Raw genomic sequence first — 18800 nt, 5'->3', positions numbered from 1 at the left:
TCGTGTGCCCTGCGATTGGCTGGCAACCAATTCAGGGTGTCCCCCGCCTCGTGCCCGAAGACAGCTGAGATAGGCTCCAGCAACCCCCGCGACCCTAATGAGGAATATCGATGAGAAGGTTTCTTCAGCCGTCATCTGTACAAAAGTGAAGGTTTCGGACGTTTCGCCTCCTATCCAAGAGGTTTCGTCAGCGAACTAAAGTCTGACTGGTCGTATCGGCCCCATTTATATATCCCTAATGTCCAGACCTGGTGTAATAGGTTACCTGGTGGTAATAGGCCAATCGTTAGTCAGGAATGTAGGAACAATCAGTGGGGCCACAGGGGGGGGTCCCGCGCCTCCCCCAACCTGAGAGTAGGGACCTATCATAGCTGTGTCCGGCGCCACCAGGTCTGGACATTAGGGATATATAAATGGGGCCGATACGACCAGTCAGACTTTAGTTCGCTGACGAAGCCTCTTGGATAGGAGGCGAAACGTCCGAAACCTTCACTTTTGTACAGATGACGGCTGAAGAAACCTTCTCATCGATGGACCACTCCTGTACGACTGAGAGTTTACACAGATCTAATGAGGAATAAGCGGTACGGAAAATGAGATGAGATGAGACAAATGGAGAGGTTGTATATCACAGCAGCAAAGTTGTGATAGAGGTTTTTCGCCTTCTCCATGGTGTTAGTTAGATTAGGTTAGATAATGTTAGATAGATTAGATTAGATTAGATTAGATTAGATTAGATTAGTAAAGTAAAGTAAAGTAAAAATAAAGACTGGTTCCCTGTGCAGTTAGTATGACGTGCATGCATGAAAACTGTTTTGGAAGTGTATGAACTGATGTTTAAATGTGCAACAGGAGGGAATGGTAGGGTGCTTATGCACATTAGTAAACATATTACGTTATTTCATGCTTAGATTAGTAAACATATTATGTTATTATATATTTTTTGTTCACCATCTATCGTCGTCACTGATATTTTCATCACAGAACTTCGTTGAAGACCGAACCAGGAGAGAAACAAGAATTTGAAACCAACAATAATGTTGCCTGAACACCAAAACAATGTGGTTCCACAGAAATGTATGAAAGGAAATGCCCTAAAGGCACAGAGGGGCCGACTCTTGGGACTTTTTCTCTGTGTCAACATTTGACATGGATCCACTTAATTCTCCTGTTCTTCAGTCAACCTTGACAGTGGTTGGAAGGTATCTTACTTGAAATGCTCACCAGGTACTAAGATGCTTTTCCATGATTTAAATAAGGTATTAAACTTTAAATTTTGCTCCCAGATGAAATACATATTTCACGACGTCCGAGCTGACGGTTAGTGTTTAAATTCTTAAACATTCATATTCTTTTCAGAGTGAATGTTCACAGGTGACCTAAAACTTATAATATGATGACAAAGTGAACCCTCCCGACTATTTATCGTTATTTTTAAAAGTGAACAAGCAACATCCTCACCCAGTCACACAGAAAAAGATGCAGGCCACTCATGATCTCAGTCTTCAGATGATGCCAGACTTCAGATATTTGGACCGCAGGTCTGATCGTTGACGTGGACAAGTAACATATGGAGACTGAGTACTTCATTGGAGAGATTCGGCAGTCGTGGACAAAAGTGTAGAATGGTGCACAGTAGGTGGCAGTGGAAGTATTCCTCATTTTTCCTCCTATACAGTAAAGTCTCGTTATATCGATATTCTAGGGAGTCCGAAAAATATCGATATATCCGACCCTGTGCGCATGTAATTTTCTCTGTGCGTGCATAGAAATAGTATCGTAATAAGCGGGACTATCGATATAACCGATATCGATATAATGAGACTTTACTGTATTTGATATTGATCCACTTCATATATTTTATGATGCAGACCAGAAAGTAATGTTATTTTCCCTTTTTTGTCTGAACATTCAACAGGGAAGTCAAATCCAAAGTGTTTTTGTTTTTAAAATGATAATAATAATGGGGCGAGTGGTTAGTATTCCGACTTCGCAGTGCAATGGTCGTGAGTTCAAATCCCGCTCTGGCCTCCCTTGTGTGGAGTTTGCATGCCCTCCGCGGGCCCGCGTCGTTTTCCTACAGATCCTCTGGTTTCGTCCCGCATCCCAAAAACTTTCATGGCAGGCTAATTTTGTTTTGCTTTGTGTAAGCGGGTTCGGAAAATGATACAACTTCTAGATAGAGTTGAGGTTCTTTATTGGGACTGCCGTCTTGGTCGGAGGAAGAAGGCAATTGACGTGTGCCTGTCGTAGGCCCTCATCTGACTGACTTGCAGCAGTGCATGCTCCTTTGGTCTATAGCCAGGCATCACTAGTCGAACAAGCAAATACGATTTGCTCATATTATCCCTGATTGAACACTCTAAATTGGCCCTCACGTGAACTCCTCTTCCCACGATGCTTTTGATAATAAATTTAATTTCTCAACTCTCAAGTCACGGGATAATGTACGTTTACGTTTTGTAACGTCATAAATTATGTTAGCTTCTTTTGAATAGGGGCTGAGGTTCAGTGCATCTACTTTGGAAAATGATATGCAAATGAATGACCTTATAATTCTCGGGAAAGTCTGGAAGTACGAATCAGGTGAGATTTTGAAATGGGAATAATTTATACCCATTTCAAAATCTTTGTTCAAACGTGTGCTTTATTAAATAAAGCAAACGTGTGATTTGGAAAAAAAAAACATTTGTTAAATTTTTCTTGAAGAAGTTGTCGGCCACCCAGGCGGAGATGTTTTGTTTCAGGATTGTAGAAGAGAGAGTAGGATGGATTTTTTTTCAATGGTGTCAAAGGCAGCTGTAAGGTCAAGGAGATGAAGATGGAGGGTAGGCTGGAATCCGAGGAGAGGAGATGGTCATTGGTACTTTTGAAGAGGGTGATTTCAGTGCACACTGGTGTGTGGAATTCAGATTGATATTGTTGAAGGAATTGGCGATTGTCTAGATTGGCTTTAATTTGGGATGTGACGACATGTTCTATGACTTTGGAAGGAAAGGGGAGGTTGAAGATGTGTCAGAAGTTGCTCTGGATGTCAGGGTTTTTTGATGATGGGGGTTACAACAGTCTGTTTAATTGAGGAGGGGAGTTCGGAAAAGTTGAGGAAGGAATTGACAATGTTCGTGATAGCGTGAGGGTGTTGGGAAAGCAGTGTGTGGCGAAGGAAGATGGGATGGTTTCCAGTGTGAATTGTTGATATGATGCTGATGAGCTCAGCTATTGTGAATTGGATGAAGGCAGGTAAGAAGGGAGGGCGTGTGGGTGAGAGGCTTAGTTAACTGGAGAGTATGCGAATTTTGGATGACAAGTCGGATAAAAATGAGGAGGTTGAAGTCACCAAGGAGCAGAAAGGAAGGTGTGATAGGTGAGTGCTATGTGTCAAACTTAGCAAATGATGAGAAAAAAGATGCTTTGAACTTCAATGGACGGTATATAACAGCAATGACTAGGGGCAAGGGACCAGGAAATGTGAAGGTGATATGTTCAAATGACTCAGTGGGTGAAGTGAATACAGTGCTGATTTTATTCTCTTTTATGGCCTGCGGCCATCCCACCATCTTGCCTAGTGAGGCGGGGCTTGTTGATGTGTGTGTATCCAGGAGGGCTGGCATTGATGAGAGAGAAGTCAAGTGTTTTTGTGTCAGGTTTCAGTGATAAAGAGGAACTCTGCGTTATTATCAGTTATGTATTTTGTGTAAAACGAGTTATATGTTGTTGAGGGGGCAGGTGTTAAAGCAAGCCAGTTTGAAAACTTTCTGATAAGCGAGACAGGGAGGTTTGGATTAGAGGGTGGAGATTTGGTTTAGACATTTGAAAATATATTACAATCAAGCTTTCTATTTGATTTTCTTCACATATTTCAAAAACATATAGCGGGGTGGTTGTTTGCTGGTCTTTGTGTGCGGTTCGGATAATGAATAAATGAATGCTTTCGATGCAGGCCCACTAGTCAAAACACACTGTTGCCATTCAATTCATAATTGTTATATTTAAATTAAGCAGACCTGTCAGTGCAGAGGTACTGGCTTGGATCCAATCTCTGGCCTTTCTGGATGGAGTTTGAATGTTCTCCCCATTGCCTTCAGGAGTTCATTCCATGCATGGCAGGGATAATTTGAACATTCTAAATTGACGGAAACGTTTCTTCACCCGTCATCTGTACTTCTTTGAAGGTGTCGGACGTTTCGCTTCTTTTCCCAGAAACTTTGTCAGCAAACTGTTTGCTGAAGCGAAACGTCCGACACTTTCAAAGAAGTACAGATGACGGCTGAAGAAACATTTTAATCGATGGACCACTCCTGTACGACTGAGATCTTACATAGACAAACATTCTAAATTGTCCATTGGTGTGAGTGTGAGAGCGGGTGGCTGTTTGTCTGTCTGCCCTGTGATTGACTAGCAACTGATTCAGAGTGTTCCCCAGCCGATTGCCCGACAACAACAGGGATAGGCTGCAGTACTGCCCCCCAAGCCCTTGTGACCCGACCGAGAAAAAAAAAAAAAAAAGATTCAGAAAATATGTGCCACTTGCTGTAGATTAACAATTAATGCAAATTAATTTAGGGCTCAGCCAATGATCAGTGGAAGACAGTCCATTCAAACGAACAGTAAGTCCCTTTGTCCCTCACTGACATCCTGCCATTTAGCTTGTGCACTGGAAACTTTGATACAATGACAGAATAAGCACATATGTAATCATTATTTCCATAACAACAACTCAATAAAAATTACCTTTGGAAAATCATGTTTGGCACAAATGTGGCATACATGTTGCACACATCGGTGTGCTCAGCCCCGTCCATTTATGCTTGACTGTGCTGCATCATATCAGTAACTGACTGGCTTCTGTCATGTAAGATTATCTGTCGCCAGATCTCCAGTTTTGTATTGCAGGGGGCGATTATTTAAGCCTGGAAACTTAAGTTGAGCTAAGTGTGGTGGGGGCGGAGTTATTCACCAAGTACAATATCCCTGTCACTGCTCTGGAATTATTTAGGCAAAATCGCTACCATATTCAAAAGGGTGCTGTTGGTCAAGGTTATCGTGTGTCCAGCTGATCAGGAGTCACCTACTGTGTGTAACAGCTCTGCTCATCTGCAAGCGGATGCCGGATGATTCATTCATTATGTGTGGTAGCTGGGCCATTACTTGGATCATCTGCCGCTATTATCTTTGCTACCCATGCAGATTCACCTGGCCACTCATTTGCAGTCCCTTGGAGGAGGGCTACTGTCACGGTTCTGTTTGTGACTAACATGGGGCACTGTAGGGCTCCACCTGCAACGTTATATATACCTCGTGGCCATTACGTTATTAGTGGTATAGCTGTCAGAGATATTCGATCGGACACTGTGGACAAAGGCATGGACACAGGAAGATCATCTTTTACTGCCGGCAGAGGATGCAGCCATTAAGACAGACACCCAAATTCTGCAGCCCTCTGCCAAGCCATTTATTGAGAGTATATGCAAATTTAAGTGATACATTAGTAAAACATAATTTTCTCAATTTGAATACTACGCCCCTGGATGTCCCTAGCACCAACACCTATAAACAATAGAACATAGATATTTTAATTGGTTGTCTTGTAACCCGGCGAATGACCTTGAGATGTAAAGGAGTAACAAGTCCTAAATTACTCATTTGAATGAATTTCCCAAGTCCTAAATTATGTTAAAGACCAGATCTCCTACATGAAGATGACAGGTTCACGGGCTGTGTCTGTTTACCTCAGATTGACCCCAGGTTTCTGTGCTTTCATTGTGCGCTCCAGCCACACATGTTCACTAAGCATATAACAGCATGAAACTTTTAAATATGATAACTTCTATTCTGTCTAATCTCGTTCAATAGCTCATCCTAACCGACACTCCTTCCCGGCGCCTCAGGTCTGCTGACCAGACATTATTAGATGTGTCAAAGACAAAACGGAGGCTCAGAGGGGATCGAGCCTTTTCTGTTGCTGGTCACACTCTCTGGAATGACTGAACATTCAGCAAGCCCCCCTTGCTGCCCATCTTTAACTCATTCACTGGCAGACGTGCGAAAATGTGTCCACTGCAATGCCAGATTTTTTGTCATTGTCATTCGAATTCCAAGATCCACAGACTATTGAGTTGTAGGACGAGATAAACATTCAATGCAGCGTAGGAAACATTAGAATAAAAAAAGTTCATTCCTAAATTATATGGATCTGGAGTTGTATATGCTTGAAATGAGTCTGCCTGTCCAATATACAATGCATACATATTGATTTATATAGCACTTTAATAACAGTTGAATCTGGAACAAAGCTCTAACATGGAAAAAAGGGAAATTATGCCCCCTTGTGGAAGGGAAAAACATTGCCAAAAGTTCTGGCTAGCGCTTTATCGGCACAAGCAGCAAGAAAAACAGAACCCAAACACATTTGGGAATGCCGCTCTACGTCATATTTTCAATTCCCGAATAAATTTGTGAGTTAAAACGCCCCTAAAAACTCACTTGTACTTTTTGCCATTTGAGTCAACATGATTCAGTTTTGATCTTAGTATCTTTTACATATCATTTGGGAGGTACGAGGCACATTTTCTCACCACCGTTGTTCAATGATTGATTTCACTTGTGGCAACATGCTTCATCATAATTAAAATTTGAGAAATATAACCTCAGTTCTGACCTTTTCAGTCTCTTGACGTGATTGGAAATCACTCATTATGATCAGCGATGGTGTGCTTTCATGCGTTCACTGCTGCATAACATACTCATTTCTATCATCCTTCGAGATATTTTTCCATCTATTCATGGCCACGAGTAATGCAGATGACAAAAGAAAAGTTCATATTATCCCTCTATCCCTCTCCAGGCACGATCATTAGAATACCAAAACCATGAATAACCAAATGTTTCCATTTGTGTTACACTTGCATTGAGTGTAAATTGATTAATCAGGCAGAGAGAGTGAAACATTCTGATGCTCCACATAAACATAGCTAAGACAATATAAATGAAGCCAGCATGCACTGTGTCAATGTATGTCAGCAAAACATCTCTTCTTGAAGCCTTTAGAGCTGCTCTCTTTGCTACCCATGCCAGACCGGCAATGTGCTGTTGGCAATGCTTCTAAAAGGGGGTCGGACGGTTATTTCCACCGTTCTGGAGCAGGAGTTTCCACCATCATAGTAAGACCAAAACCACATTTCAAAATAACAATATAAAAGTGATGAGGTATGGCACAAAATACATTTTGACAAGAATACCTTGTTTGGAGCCTCCGAACTTTTTCCCAAACCACGTCTAAATGGAGTAGCATGACTCTTACCTTTTATGCACGTCTGCCACAACCCCTTATAGTTATGCTCACTGTGAGTTGTGTATTCAGAGTCAATGTTCAAATCATTTTTATTTTTCACCCCCATAAACATACTTGCCGCTTGCTGGGGACATATACGTCACAGATATTTTCCAGAACAGTAGCTCGTGACTTACAGAAGAGTTTTAAAAGCCACACATGAAATGTAAGAAGTCTGTGCAAGCTCTGAACATTTTTGTTCCATTGCATGCTCATTAACTGTGTGCATTAATTTGCAACCGCACTGGGGTAAATACACTATTGTGTCACTGTTTCAATAGAAATTTCAAGATGGCGCCCCCCTGTGTGGCTGCCTCCACAGCAGCTCTTTCCTTTTCTTGTCTACTTTTCCATTTTTTTACTTTTCCGTTTTTGCTTTGCCTAATTTCGTTCCCTAAACCTACGGAGAGGAGATGGGCATCTTCTCTTTTGCTCATTGCCGTTATTTTTTACTTTTTCACCGCTCCTGCTAACGGAGAAACCACTCACACTCGGAATCCCGTTGTTTACAGTCGAGACCAGCTACTAGCATGGCGGGCTAATAGCGGACAAGCGGCCGCCGCGCCGGACATCCCCGACGAACTGAAGAGGAGAAACGAGGATGTCGGGCCGGGAAAGATCGCCGCAAAAGAACGAGGAAATACCGAAACGTTCTCCCGTCCGTCATCATGGGGAATGTGAGATCGCTCCCGAATAAAATGGACGAGCTGGCGGCGCTAGCGCGGCACCAGAGGGAGTACCGGGAGTACAGCTTGCTACTCGTCACGAAGACATGGCTATCGGCAATCACTCCGGACGCCCACGCAGAGTTGGAGGGCTTCCAACTCGTACGAGCGGACAGAAATGAAGGCAGCGGTAAGCAGAAAGGAGGAGGGATTGCTGTATTTGTGAATGACAAATGGTGCCACCCTGGGCACATCACGGTGAAGGAAAAACTCTGCACTCGCGACATCAAGCTGCTAGCCGTTATCCTCCGGCCGCATTACCTGCCACGGGAATTCTCACACGTCATAGCCGTGACGACGTACATTCCCCCTACGGCAAATGGCGGCGCTGCCTCCGATGCCCTCATGACTGTTGTAAACAAGCTGCAAACCCAGTCCCCCAACGCCTTGTTCATCATCTCAGGGGACTTGAATCACGTTTCCCTGAAATCCTCCCTCCCAACATTCACACAGTATGTAACTTGTGCCACCAGAGACAATAACATATTGGATCTATTTTATTCAAACGCCAAGGATGCATACCCCCTCCCCCCTCTCGGAAGAGCAGACCACAATATGGTTCATCTCCAGCCTGTGTACAAACCCCTTGTCCAGAGGCAACCAGCTGTGACCCGCACGATCAGAAGATGGTCCACAGAAGCTGAAGAAGCTCTGCGGGACTGTTTTGACTCAACCAGGTGGGAGCTCTTTACTGAGATTCATGGGGAAGACATTGACTCACTCACCAACACGATCACAGACTACATAAACTTTTGTGAACAAAACACCGTACCCACCAGGACTGTGCGGTGTTTTGCCAACAACAAACCATGGATTAATCCCAACATAAAAGTCCTCCAGAAGAAAAGAAAAGGGCTTTTGTGTCGGGCAACAGAGAGGAACAGAAAGCCGTGCAGATCCGACTGAGGAGGAAGATCAGAGAGGGGAAGAAGGTCTACAGGATGAAAATGGAGGAGCAGCTGCAAGCCAGCAATGTCGCTGGTGTCTGGAAGGGCCTGAAAAACATCTCAGGCCACAAAAGCCCAGTGACATTGAACGAAAAAGACAAGGACTGGGCAGATGAACTCAACCGCTTTTTCAATTGGTTTGACAAGACGTCAGCCGCCCCCGGCCCACCGTCAACTTCACCTGAAGCTGCACCTGCACCAACTCTCACTGTGGCCTTACCCTCCCTGCCCCCTCTCACGACCAGCTTTCCGCAACCAACAACTGCCCTCCCAACCGTTGCCACACCCTCAGCCTCCTGGTTCCTGCCTGTCTGTCTCAACTGCGCAGGTGAGGAAACAACTGAGGAGGATGCAGGTGAGGAAGGCAGCAGGTCCGGATGACATCAGTTCCAGACTCCTCAAGACCTGCTCCGACCAGCTGTGTGACATTGTCCAGCACTTGTTCAACCTGAGCCTGAAGCTGGGCAGAGTTCCACAGCTGTGGAAAATGCCATGCCTGGTCCCAGTGCCCAAGATTGCCAACCCAAAGGAGCTCAACAGCTACAGACCGGTGGCGCTGACGTCTCACCTGATGAAGACGCTGGAGAGACTCGTCCTCGCCCACCTGCGACCGCTGGCAAACTCATCACTGGACCCGCTACAGTTTGCCTACCAGCCCAGCATCGGTGTGGACGATGCCATCATCAACCTCCTCCATACGGCGTTGCTGCACCTGGAGAATGCTGGGAGCACGGTGAGGATCACGTTCTTCGATTTCTCCAGTGCCTTCAACACCATCCAGCCAAATCTACTGGGGGACAAACTGCGGCATGCCGGAGTCGACCATCACCTCACATCCTGGATTACAGATTACCTCACAAACAAGCCACAGTACGTGAGGGTAAAGAACTGTGAGTCGGACAGGCTTCTCTGCAGCACCGGAGCGCCGCAGGGAACAGTCCTGGCTCCATTCCTCTTCACCCTCTACACCTCGGACTTCAACTACAACATCCCAACCTGCCACCTTCAGAAGTTCTCTGACGACTCAGCTATTGTCGGCCTCATTACAGAGGAAGACGATAGGGAGTACAGGGGACTGACAAAAGACTTTGTGGACTGGTACCAGCAGAATAACGTCCAGATCAACACTGGGAAAACCAAGGAGCTGGTGGTGGACTTCTGCAGGAAACAATCCTCACCTGCACCATTGAACATCCAGGGTTCGGACATTGAGAGGGTGACCTCCTACAAGTATCTGGGTGTTACTCTAAACAATAAACTGGACTGGACAACAAACACGGATGCCCTAATCAAAAAGGGACAGAGTCACCTCTTCTTACTCAGGAAACTGAGGTCTTTTGGAGTTCAGGGGTCACTCCTAAAGAATTTCTATGACTCTGTGGTGGCATCAGCCATCCACTATGGCATTGTCTGCTGGTCAGGCAGCCACACTACCCGGGACAGAAAAAGACTGGAGCGCCTTGTCAATCAGGCCAGTTCTGTCGTGGGCTGCTCGCTGGACTCTCTGGAGGAGGTGGGCAACGGACGGACGCTAGCTAAACTAAAAGCTATGATGGACAGCCCCTCCCACCCCCTCCTGCCCACCCTGACAGCACTGGGTCGCTCCTTTAGCCAGAGTCTATTTCACCCGCGCTGCAAGAAGGAGAGGTACCGCCGCTCGTTCCTACCGACTGCTGTCAGGCTTCACAATTCTCAATGATCACATGTGAAAAAAAAAAAACTGGACACTTGTAAATATGGGTTGTTGCAATATATCAAAATGCATTTCTTGATTCTGCACTATGTACTGTTTTTTTTTCTCTTATGGAACGGTTTTGCACATTTACATTTGCACAGTATACAGTTGACATTTTTATTTTGTTATGCTTAGAATATCTTGTTTTCTATCCTTTCACCCCACCCCAACTCCATCCCTTTTCAATTGCTGCTGTGGACTGCAAATTTCCCCATTGTGGGACGAATAAAGGTATTCTGATTCTGATTCTGAAATAAAAGTTTTCTCCTGGAAGGGGAGCAAGAGCTACCCAAAGTGACTGCAGCACCTGTGTCTGCTACCTTTATGATCAGGAGCTGTAAAGCAAATCTCGTGTATCTTAAAACATAGACACGTGAATATAAAGTTTTACCAGAGAGCAAGTAGTGAGGCCTAAACATTTTGTCTATTCTGATACATTCGTATTGGCAACACCATCTTTGCAGATCTGACCCTGATCTGAGAGGAATGTTGAACTCGCATATTTCATAGCACCCACTCAACCAACTACCTCCCGGCCACCACAAACTGCCAAAATGCTGTCCTGCATGGACATTCATAGATCCATTTTCTTAACCGCATTATGGTCATAAGGATCATGGGGTGTGCTGAAGCCTATCGCAGAAGGCTTCAGGCAGTAGGTGGCGGACACCCCTGAACCGGTTGCCAAACAGTTGCAGGGCATACAAAGATGAACAACCCTATACACTCACAGTCACACCCGGGAAGAAGTTGGAGTGTTCAGTCAGCCTGTTATGCATTTTTTGGAATGTGGGAGGAAACCACAGTGCTCAAGGAAAACTCATTGAGGCCTGGGAAGAACATGCAAATGCCGCACCGTGAGGCAGGAGCTGAGATTGAACTTCTGCAGTTTGATACTCTGCAGTGGACACTGGACCACGGGGCTGCCTGCTGCTTTTTCCAACACTCTCAAAATCAACTCAAAGTTCTATCCCCCTAAGTCCCTCACATTTTAAGCATTAAATTGGATTACACCCACAGTGAACAATTGAATGTCTTATAGTTCATTTCAGAATTCATTTTAGCACATGATTTTTTCCCCGAAAATCTTAGTGGGCTTTTAAGCACACATTTTCAAAGTTTTAGCTCCATAGCCATAATATTTACAATAACTGAAGAATTGATGAGAAGGTTTCTTCAGCTGTCATCTGTACTTTTTGAAGGTGTCGGACGTTTCGCCTCCTATCCAAGAGGCTTCGTCAGCGAACTAAAGTCTGACTGGTCGTATCGGCCCTATTTATATATCCCTAATGTCTGGACATGGTGGCGCCGGACACAGCTATGATAGGTCCCTACTCTCAGGTTGGGGGGAGCAGAGGACCACTCCCTGTGGCCCCACTGATTGTTCCTACATTCCTGACTAACGACTGGCCTATTTGCCACACTCCCACCGGTATCACCTCATCAGCATTACGAATGTTGCCTAACCTGTTTTGCTTAAGCAGGCTATTGTATGAACGATCCAAATTGAACCTCACCCCACCAGACCGGTTTAATGAAGGATTTATTTGTTTTCATGAGAATCGCTTCTTTTACCCCCCTTTCAAACCATCTATGTTCTTTTGCTATGATTTTAACCTCATTGTCGTCAAATGAGTGGTTGCTAGCTTTTAGGTGCAAATGTACTGCCGATTGAGGCCCACTAGTATTATCCCTGCGATGTTGATAGTCTTTTTTTGAGAATTTGTTGAGTGTCCCCAATGTACTGCTCTTTACAATTTTCATTCTTACAATGTATTGAAAAAACTACATTACTTTGTTTTTCATTTGGTAGCCTATCTTTTGGATGCACTAATTTTTGCCTTAACGTGTTTATCGGTTTGAAATAAGTAGGAATTTTGTGTTGCCAAAGGACTCTTTGTAATTTTTCAGAAACTCCTGCAATGTAAGGTACTGCTACTCCTCTCCTCTTTGTATCTTGAGAATTGCCGATGATGTAGTACTGTTGGAGCCTTAGAGCAGGGCTCTCAAAGTCTCACTGGAGCATTTCGCAGCCGAATGTAAAGCGGTTGGGATGACAATCAGCACCTCCAAATCTGAGACAATTGTTCTCAGTCGGAACATACGATGCTACCGCACTTTACATTCACAATTTATAGGTATTGTCTGTTGTCAAGTGTCTGTTTTTTTAGCCACACTATGAGTGCCTTGCACGTTGGGTCCGAGAGGACAGTAATTTCATCTGTGCTGTATGTCATGCATATTAGCATATTTGACAATAAAGCTGACTTTGATTTTGACCTGAAAAGGGTGGAGTGCCCTCTCCGGATCAGGGAGGAGATATTGCCCTAAATAGAGGAGTTTAAGTATCTGTGAGTCTTGTTCACGAACGACGGCAGAAGGGATCAGCGCGGCATCCGCTGTGATGCGGACTTTGTACCAATTTGTCGTGGTGAAGAAGGAGCTGAGCCAAAAGCCAAAGCTCCCAATTTATCGGTCATTTTCCATTTCAACCCTCATCTATGGTCATGAGCTATATGGGTCGTGACCGAAAGAACAAGATTCCGGATACAAGCGGCTGAAATGACATATTTCATAGAGAGGAGCCATATGAGGTGGCTCGTGCATCTAATTAGGACTATGTCATCCAGCAGGCCTGGGAATGCCTTGAGATCCGCCAGGACGAGCAGGAAGAAAGGGCTGGGGAGAGGGAACTTTGGGCTTCCCTACTGAAGCTGCTGCCCCCGCAACCCGACCTCGGATAAGCGGAAGAAAATGGATGGATGGATGAATGTAAAACTGAAGTCTCCTCCAATTAAAAACAAATATGTATTTGATTTGTTAAGTGCAAGGTCCCATTAATTTAAATGAGATTAATACATTCATTTTCTAAACCACATATCAGCACGGGAGACGCTAACCCACCTTACGAACGAGTTACATTCCGAGCGGCCGGTCGTAAGAATTTTGTATGGAATGTATGTTTTAGTCAAACATTGAACGGGGAAGCATAAAACACAGATGCTTTAACAGTCGTAAAATAAATTCACACCTACTGTAGTACGACGAAATATATCCTTGGGTCTTCAGTAAGCCATTACTGAAGCTGCTACCACGTAATTACTGAATAAAGTGCCAGCAGCCATTACTTTTTGTTATGCATTGCGTTCTCTTGGATCGTCAACTGGGAAGAGGGATTTCCTCCCCGCCCACATACTCTATACAGCCAATCGCAAATGGCAATTTATACAGTAATCCAATGCCAAATAAATCCACATCATTATGGTATCAGCAACCAAAAGTGAGAGTACAGTTTAAAAAGAAAACTTGAATATGTCATAATGTTATCTCATGAAATGTAACTGCTTGTGTTTAATACTATTGTTGTCTTGTCTTCACAAAAGAATCACGAGTTTGACGTATGGAATGTGGAGTCTTATATCTTGGCTTCTTCCATCAGGGTTCTTCACGGCAAGTCAAGTTCCTTCTGACTTGTTTCCTGACGTTTTCACGCTTGTGACAGTCAAAAAAAGTGGTGGGACAGGTGAGAAATGTTGCTCACTGTGTGTTATTTAAAAGAGTAAATGTTTTGTGAGTTCACAGGGAAGAGCTTCCGAAAAAACACTCCAGGGGTTAGAAATCATATCAATCATTCAGCAAGTCTCTTAAGAGTAGCTCTTTTAATACGATGTTCTGTTGAGTTTAGGTCATGGTGGTGAGACATGGAGGGAAATAGCAAATCCAATTGCCAAAGGTCACAGGTGCCAAAGGTATCAGGTGGGTGTCTCTCAGAGTTAGATACTTATTAGAGGAACTGACCTGTGAAAAACCACATCGCCTGCGAGCAAGCCGAGCAAAATGATGCAATTTTCAAGGATGTTCTTCTTCACCCGCAAGTGACTCCATTCAGACTGTGGAGCAGAATTGTAGTCATGAAGTGATAAGACAAAGCAAGGTCCTTCCTTTTCTGTCCCGTTCCTATCACCTTAGATAGGATATCCAAAGTGGCTTTTGTTCCAAAACACATTGCAACCAAAGCGAGCAATGATTAAGTTGTCAATAGATCATTGTTGGCAAAATCCGAGCGAGGGAAGACCAGAGATGGAAAACTCTGGATGTGACTTGACATCTGGACCCTTGTTGGAAAACACGTAAATTAATACGTGATTTAATTTCAGTGAACATGTTGGAATTTACATATCCGTCCATCCATTCTTCCATCCATTTTCTCATTTGTTTAGCCTAATCCAGCAGTCTTTGGGTAGTCAGCGGGGTATACCTTTAACTGGCTGCCACACACACACACACACACACACACACACACACACACACACACACACACACACACACACACGCACACACGCACACACACGCGCACGCACGCAGACACACACACACACACACACACACACACACACACACACACACACACACACACACACACGCACACACACACGCACACACACACACACACACACACACACACACAAATATATACCGTAACATATGCCGGTGCGACATACGATGACCCGTACTTATGACCACCATAACCTTTTTTTTTAATTCTATGCCAGGCACCGCAACATCCTCGCAGCGCAATTTTGGCCAGCCAGTATCTCACTGTTGCACAGAAATCGACCATGTCATGGCACCGGAGGAGAGGTGTCCACCGGCCAAGGCAAGATCCGAGCCGGGTGGGCGTCGGCGCTTGGTTGCGCGGGACCGCCGTGACGAGAATGGGGTGGACGAGAACGTGGTGGAGAGAACGCAGCAACTTGTCGCACACGCGCGACCCAGACCCACGCCCACCCGCGTGGCTTCCGAATCAGATCGTTTGCAAGTCATTTAGCACGCAGTCTCTATTCGACATTTTGAATTGATTTTGACTTACGACCGTTTGACTTACGACCATTTTGACGGAACAGAACCCGGTCGTAACTCGGATGTTAGCTGTATATATATATATATATATATATATATATATATATATATATATATATATTCGTCCCTGAAAATGTTTTATCGGTGATAGGGATTTATTTGAGATTTTGAAACAATTGTAGTGCTGGTGAAAACTTTAAATGGCTACTGACCCACCATCAAAGTAGCAATGCTTGAAAAGTCTGGCCCCTAATGCCTTTTCATATGATCATCCAAACTGCTGTTAATGTGTTATAATAATAATACAATTTATTTTCAAGCGCCTTTCAAAGCTCTCATGGACACTTTACAGTCACAGACAAGCTTGAAGAAAACAGATACAATAATAAATAAAATACAATTATAAATAGAAACGAGATAAAGCTACACAGAAAATTTTTTTTTTTTTTTTTTTGTAAGCTCTCAGTCGTACAGGAGTGGTCCATCGATGAGAAGGTTTCTTCAGCCGTCATCTGTACAAAAGTGAAGGTTTCGGACGTTTCGCCTCCTATCCAAGAGGCTTCGTCAGCGAACTAAAGTCTTTAGTTCGCTGACGAAGCCTCTTGGATAGGAGGCGAAAACGTCCGAAACCTTCACTTTTGTACAGATGACGGCTGAAGAAACCTTCTCATCGCTACACAGAAAATGCAATTTTAAATAGGTGGGTTTTGAGATGGGGATTTGAAGGTGGGAAGAGAATCAATGTAAATTCATTATTTGTAAGTCTGCTACATCTATTTGTCAAATTGTCACGTTTAATGAGAAATAGTTGGGGGTAGTGGGCAGACAGACGGCTACATTTCATTTTACATCCGAAGCATCTTGATTTGAATATCTGAGGAAAAAAGCAGAACCATAAACATTTTACTGTATGCTGTCATGTCAATATTTTAGAATTATAGTACAGCCTCCTGTTCTCTTTGAAAGGAAAGGTTTATAAAACTATGGTGAGACCAGTAGTTGGTGTGAGAGAAGAGGATGCAAAAAACAGGGTGAGATGGAGCACACTGATTCACGATTGCGACCCCTGAAAGGAAAAGCCTTGTAGGCCTGGAGAGAACATCCAAACTCTACACATGGTCGCTGAAGCAGAGATTGAACCCTCAACCTCTGCACTGTGAGGATGATATGCTAACCACTGGATCACTGGGTCTTCGATGTGTAGCGCATGAAGCAGAAATACATATCCGCATTTGCGTTGTTCTTTTCCATTTATCTGACAACAAATTTTGAACAATAATATAATCACCGTATCAAGTCAGTTCATGCTTTCTAACTGTGGATGACTACAGTCGAAATTATTTGAGTATTTGTGGAAAACAAACTCGATTTACAAACTTTATAAAGACTGATTCTTTATCTGAAATTGAACAATTTCTACAAATGATCTTGCATAATTGTTTGGAGCTGACCAAATCCAGTGCAAGAAAGCTTTCTCAATAATGGAAATGGGATTCAATCACTACTATAAAGAGAATAGAAGTATTGGTTCATTGTGAATGTGTGACAATGTGCATGTGTTAAATTCAACTGTTAATAAATTGGGAAAAAATAAAAGTGACCCATATCCCAGAGTAAGTGGTTTGAGATCAGACTACATTGGGATAATTGTCCTGGAGGGAAAAAAAATAATGTAATCAAATTCCCTTTGTCGTATTTGCTCTGATGGTGTATATTTAGACATAATAATCATTCAGAATTTACACAAACTTTGTTACTCACCTCCAGAGAGTGCTCTCAGTGACACTGCCGAGATGAAAGTCGTACAGCTTGGTTAGTATCAGGATAACCTGGAAGTGAAGAATTCCATTTTACAAAACTTGCTTCACTTTTAGAAATATATGTATAAATACATAATTGTAGACTATGATGGATGAGTAATCAGGTGAATTATTTTCATCTTTTCCATTTTTTATTTTTAAATTAGTATATGGAAGTGAGTTCTGGAGAAGATGGACCAAAAAGAGCAGCTCCAGGCCAAATGAGTAGTAATCAGTATGGAGGTGGAAGAACAGTGGCATAGTGATTTTGCATAAGGATAGATGAAAGCCAAAACAATAAAAGTGTCAAATTATAGCCAGGAGAAGGCCATTGTAATCATTAGTCTTACTAGCGACCATTGCAAGTTCACTATGGAGATGTGTTTAAAGGAGTCCTAGAAAGGATGTTCGCATCCAACAGCGTTCTGAAAGGTTTATTTACATTCCAAAAACATGCAGGGCAGGCTAATTGAATGTCCTACACATAAAAGCATTGATTATTCCTGACAGTGCATTCTAAAATCTGATACACCTTATATATGGAAGTAGATAGTCTCCTTATTGAGTCATTTCCCTGTTAATGATCCGATGCCATTGAGTTGTGATTATTAGCCTGAATGTAAACGGGTTCTGCTCGACAGTAATTGGCATGGGCATTCGCCAACACATAATCAAACAGACAGCTACTTCGTGAGCTCTGTACAGCCAGTACACAAAGAAGATAATACCAAACAAAACAAGGAGACAACTAATTTTTCTAATCCCTTTGTCGATGTGAGCCTGCAAGGTTCGTTGGTATTTTGGCATTTTTGTTGATTTGTTTGTCTGATATTCATTGTTTTTGTTTGGCTTGTTTAAATATCGAAAATAAAGCAGTTATCAAAAGTAGGAACAAAAAGATTATTAAAAATTTGGGGCGACACATAATGGAATTGACTTGCACCCAGTGGTGCAGGGCGCCTCTCGCAGATTTTGGAGGAGGGCTCGGCCGAGCTGTTTGGGAGAGCTTTTGTAAAAGGATGTGACGTCATTGACCGGATAAAAACGGAGGCCCAGTAAAATAAAAGGATTTTAAGAAAATTAAATGATGTTTACAATATGTTTGAATAGTGAATTGCGTTAACATGCTCCCCCCTCTGACGATCATATTTAACATTGTTATAGGTGAATATAAAAGAAAAAAGAAAATTACAAAATACAGTAAAGTCTCGTTATAGCGATATTATCGGGAGTCGGAAAAAATATCGATATAACCGGACTATCGATATATCCGATCCTGCGGCATGTAAATTTTCTCCTTGCGTTCAAAGAAATAGTATCGTAATAAGCAGTACTATCGATATAACCGATATCGATATAACAAGAATTTACTGTAAAACAATTATGTACATCAAAATGGAAACA

The 18800-nt window shown here is 43.2% G+C and overlaps 1 protein-coding gene across 4 annotated transcripts in view; it reads right to left on the bottom strand.

The window, feature by feature from the left end:
* Positions 1-18800, bottom strand: part of LOC148892032 (VPS10 domain-containing receptor SorCS3-like) — a 181753-nt gene that overhangs the window by 102039 nt on the left and 60914 nt on the right. For all 4 annotated transcript variants that reach the window (XM_089005560.1, XM_089005559.1, XM_089005558.1 and 1 more), the window contains exon 2: positions 17359-17426. Coding sequence is in view for 3 of the 4 variants with exons in the window: in XM_089005559.1 (XP_088861685.1) it covers positions 17359-17426 (68 nt within the window). In the remaining variant the exon portion in view is untranslated. The remainder of the gene's footprint in view (positions 1-17358; positions 17427-18800) is intronic.

This window comes from Hippocampus bargibanti, linkage group LG10, assembly GCF_051943395.1.
Source record: "Hippocampus bargibanti isolate YZ-2025 linkage group LG10, ASM5194339v1, whole genome shotgun sequence".
NCBI classification, from domain to species: domain Eukaryota; kingdom Metazoa; phylum Chordata; class Actinopteri; order Syngnathiformes; family Syngnathidae; genus Hippocampus; species Hippocampus bargibanti.
This window is presented reverse-complemented; position numbering and strand designations above follow the sequence as displayed.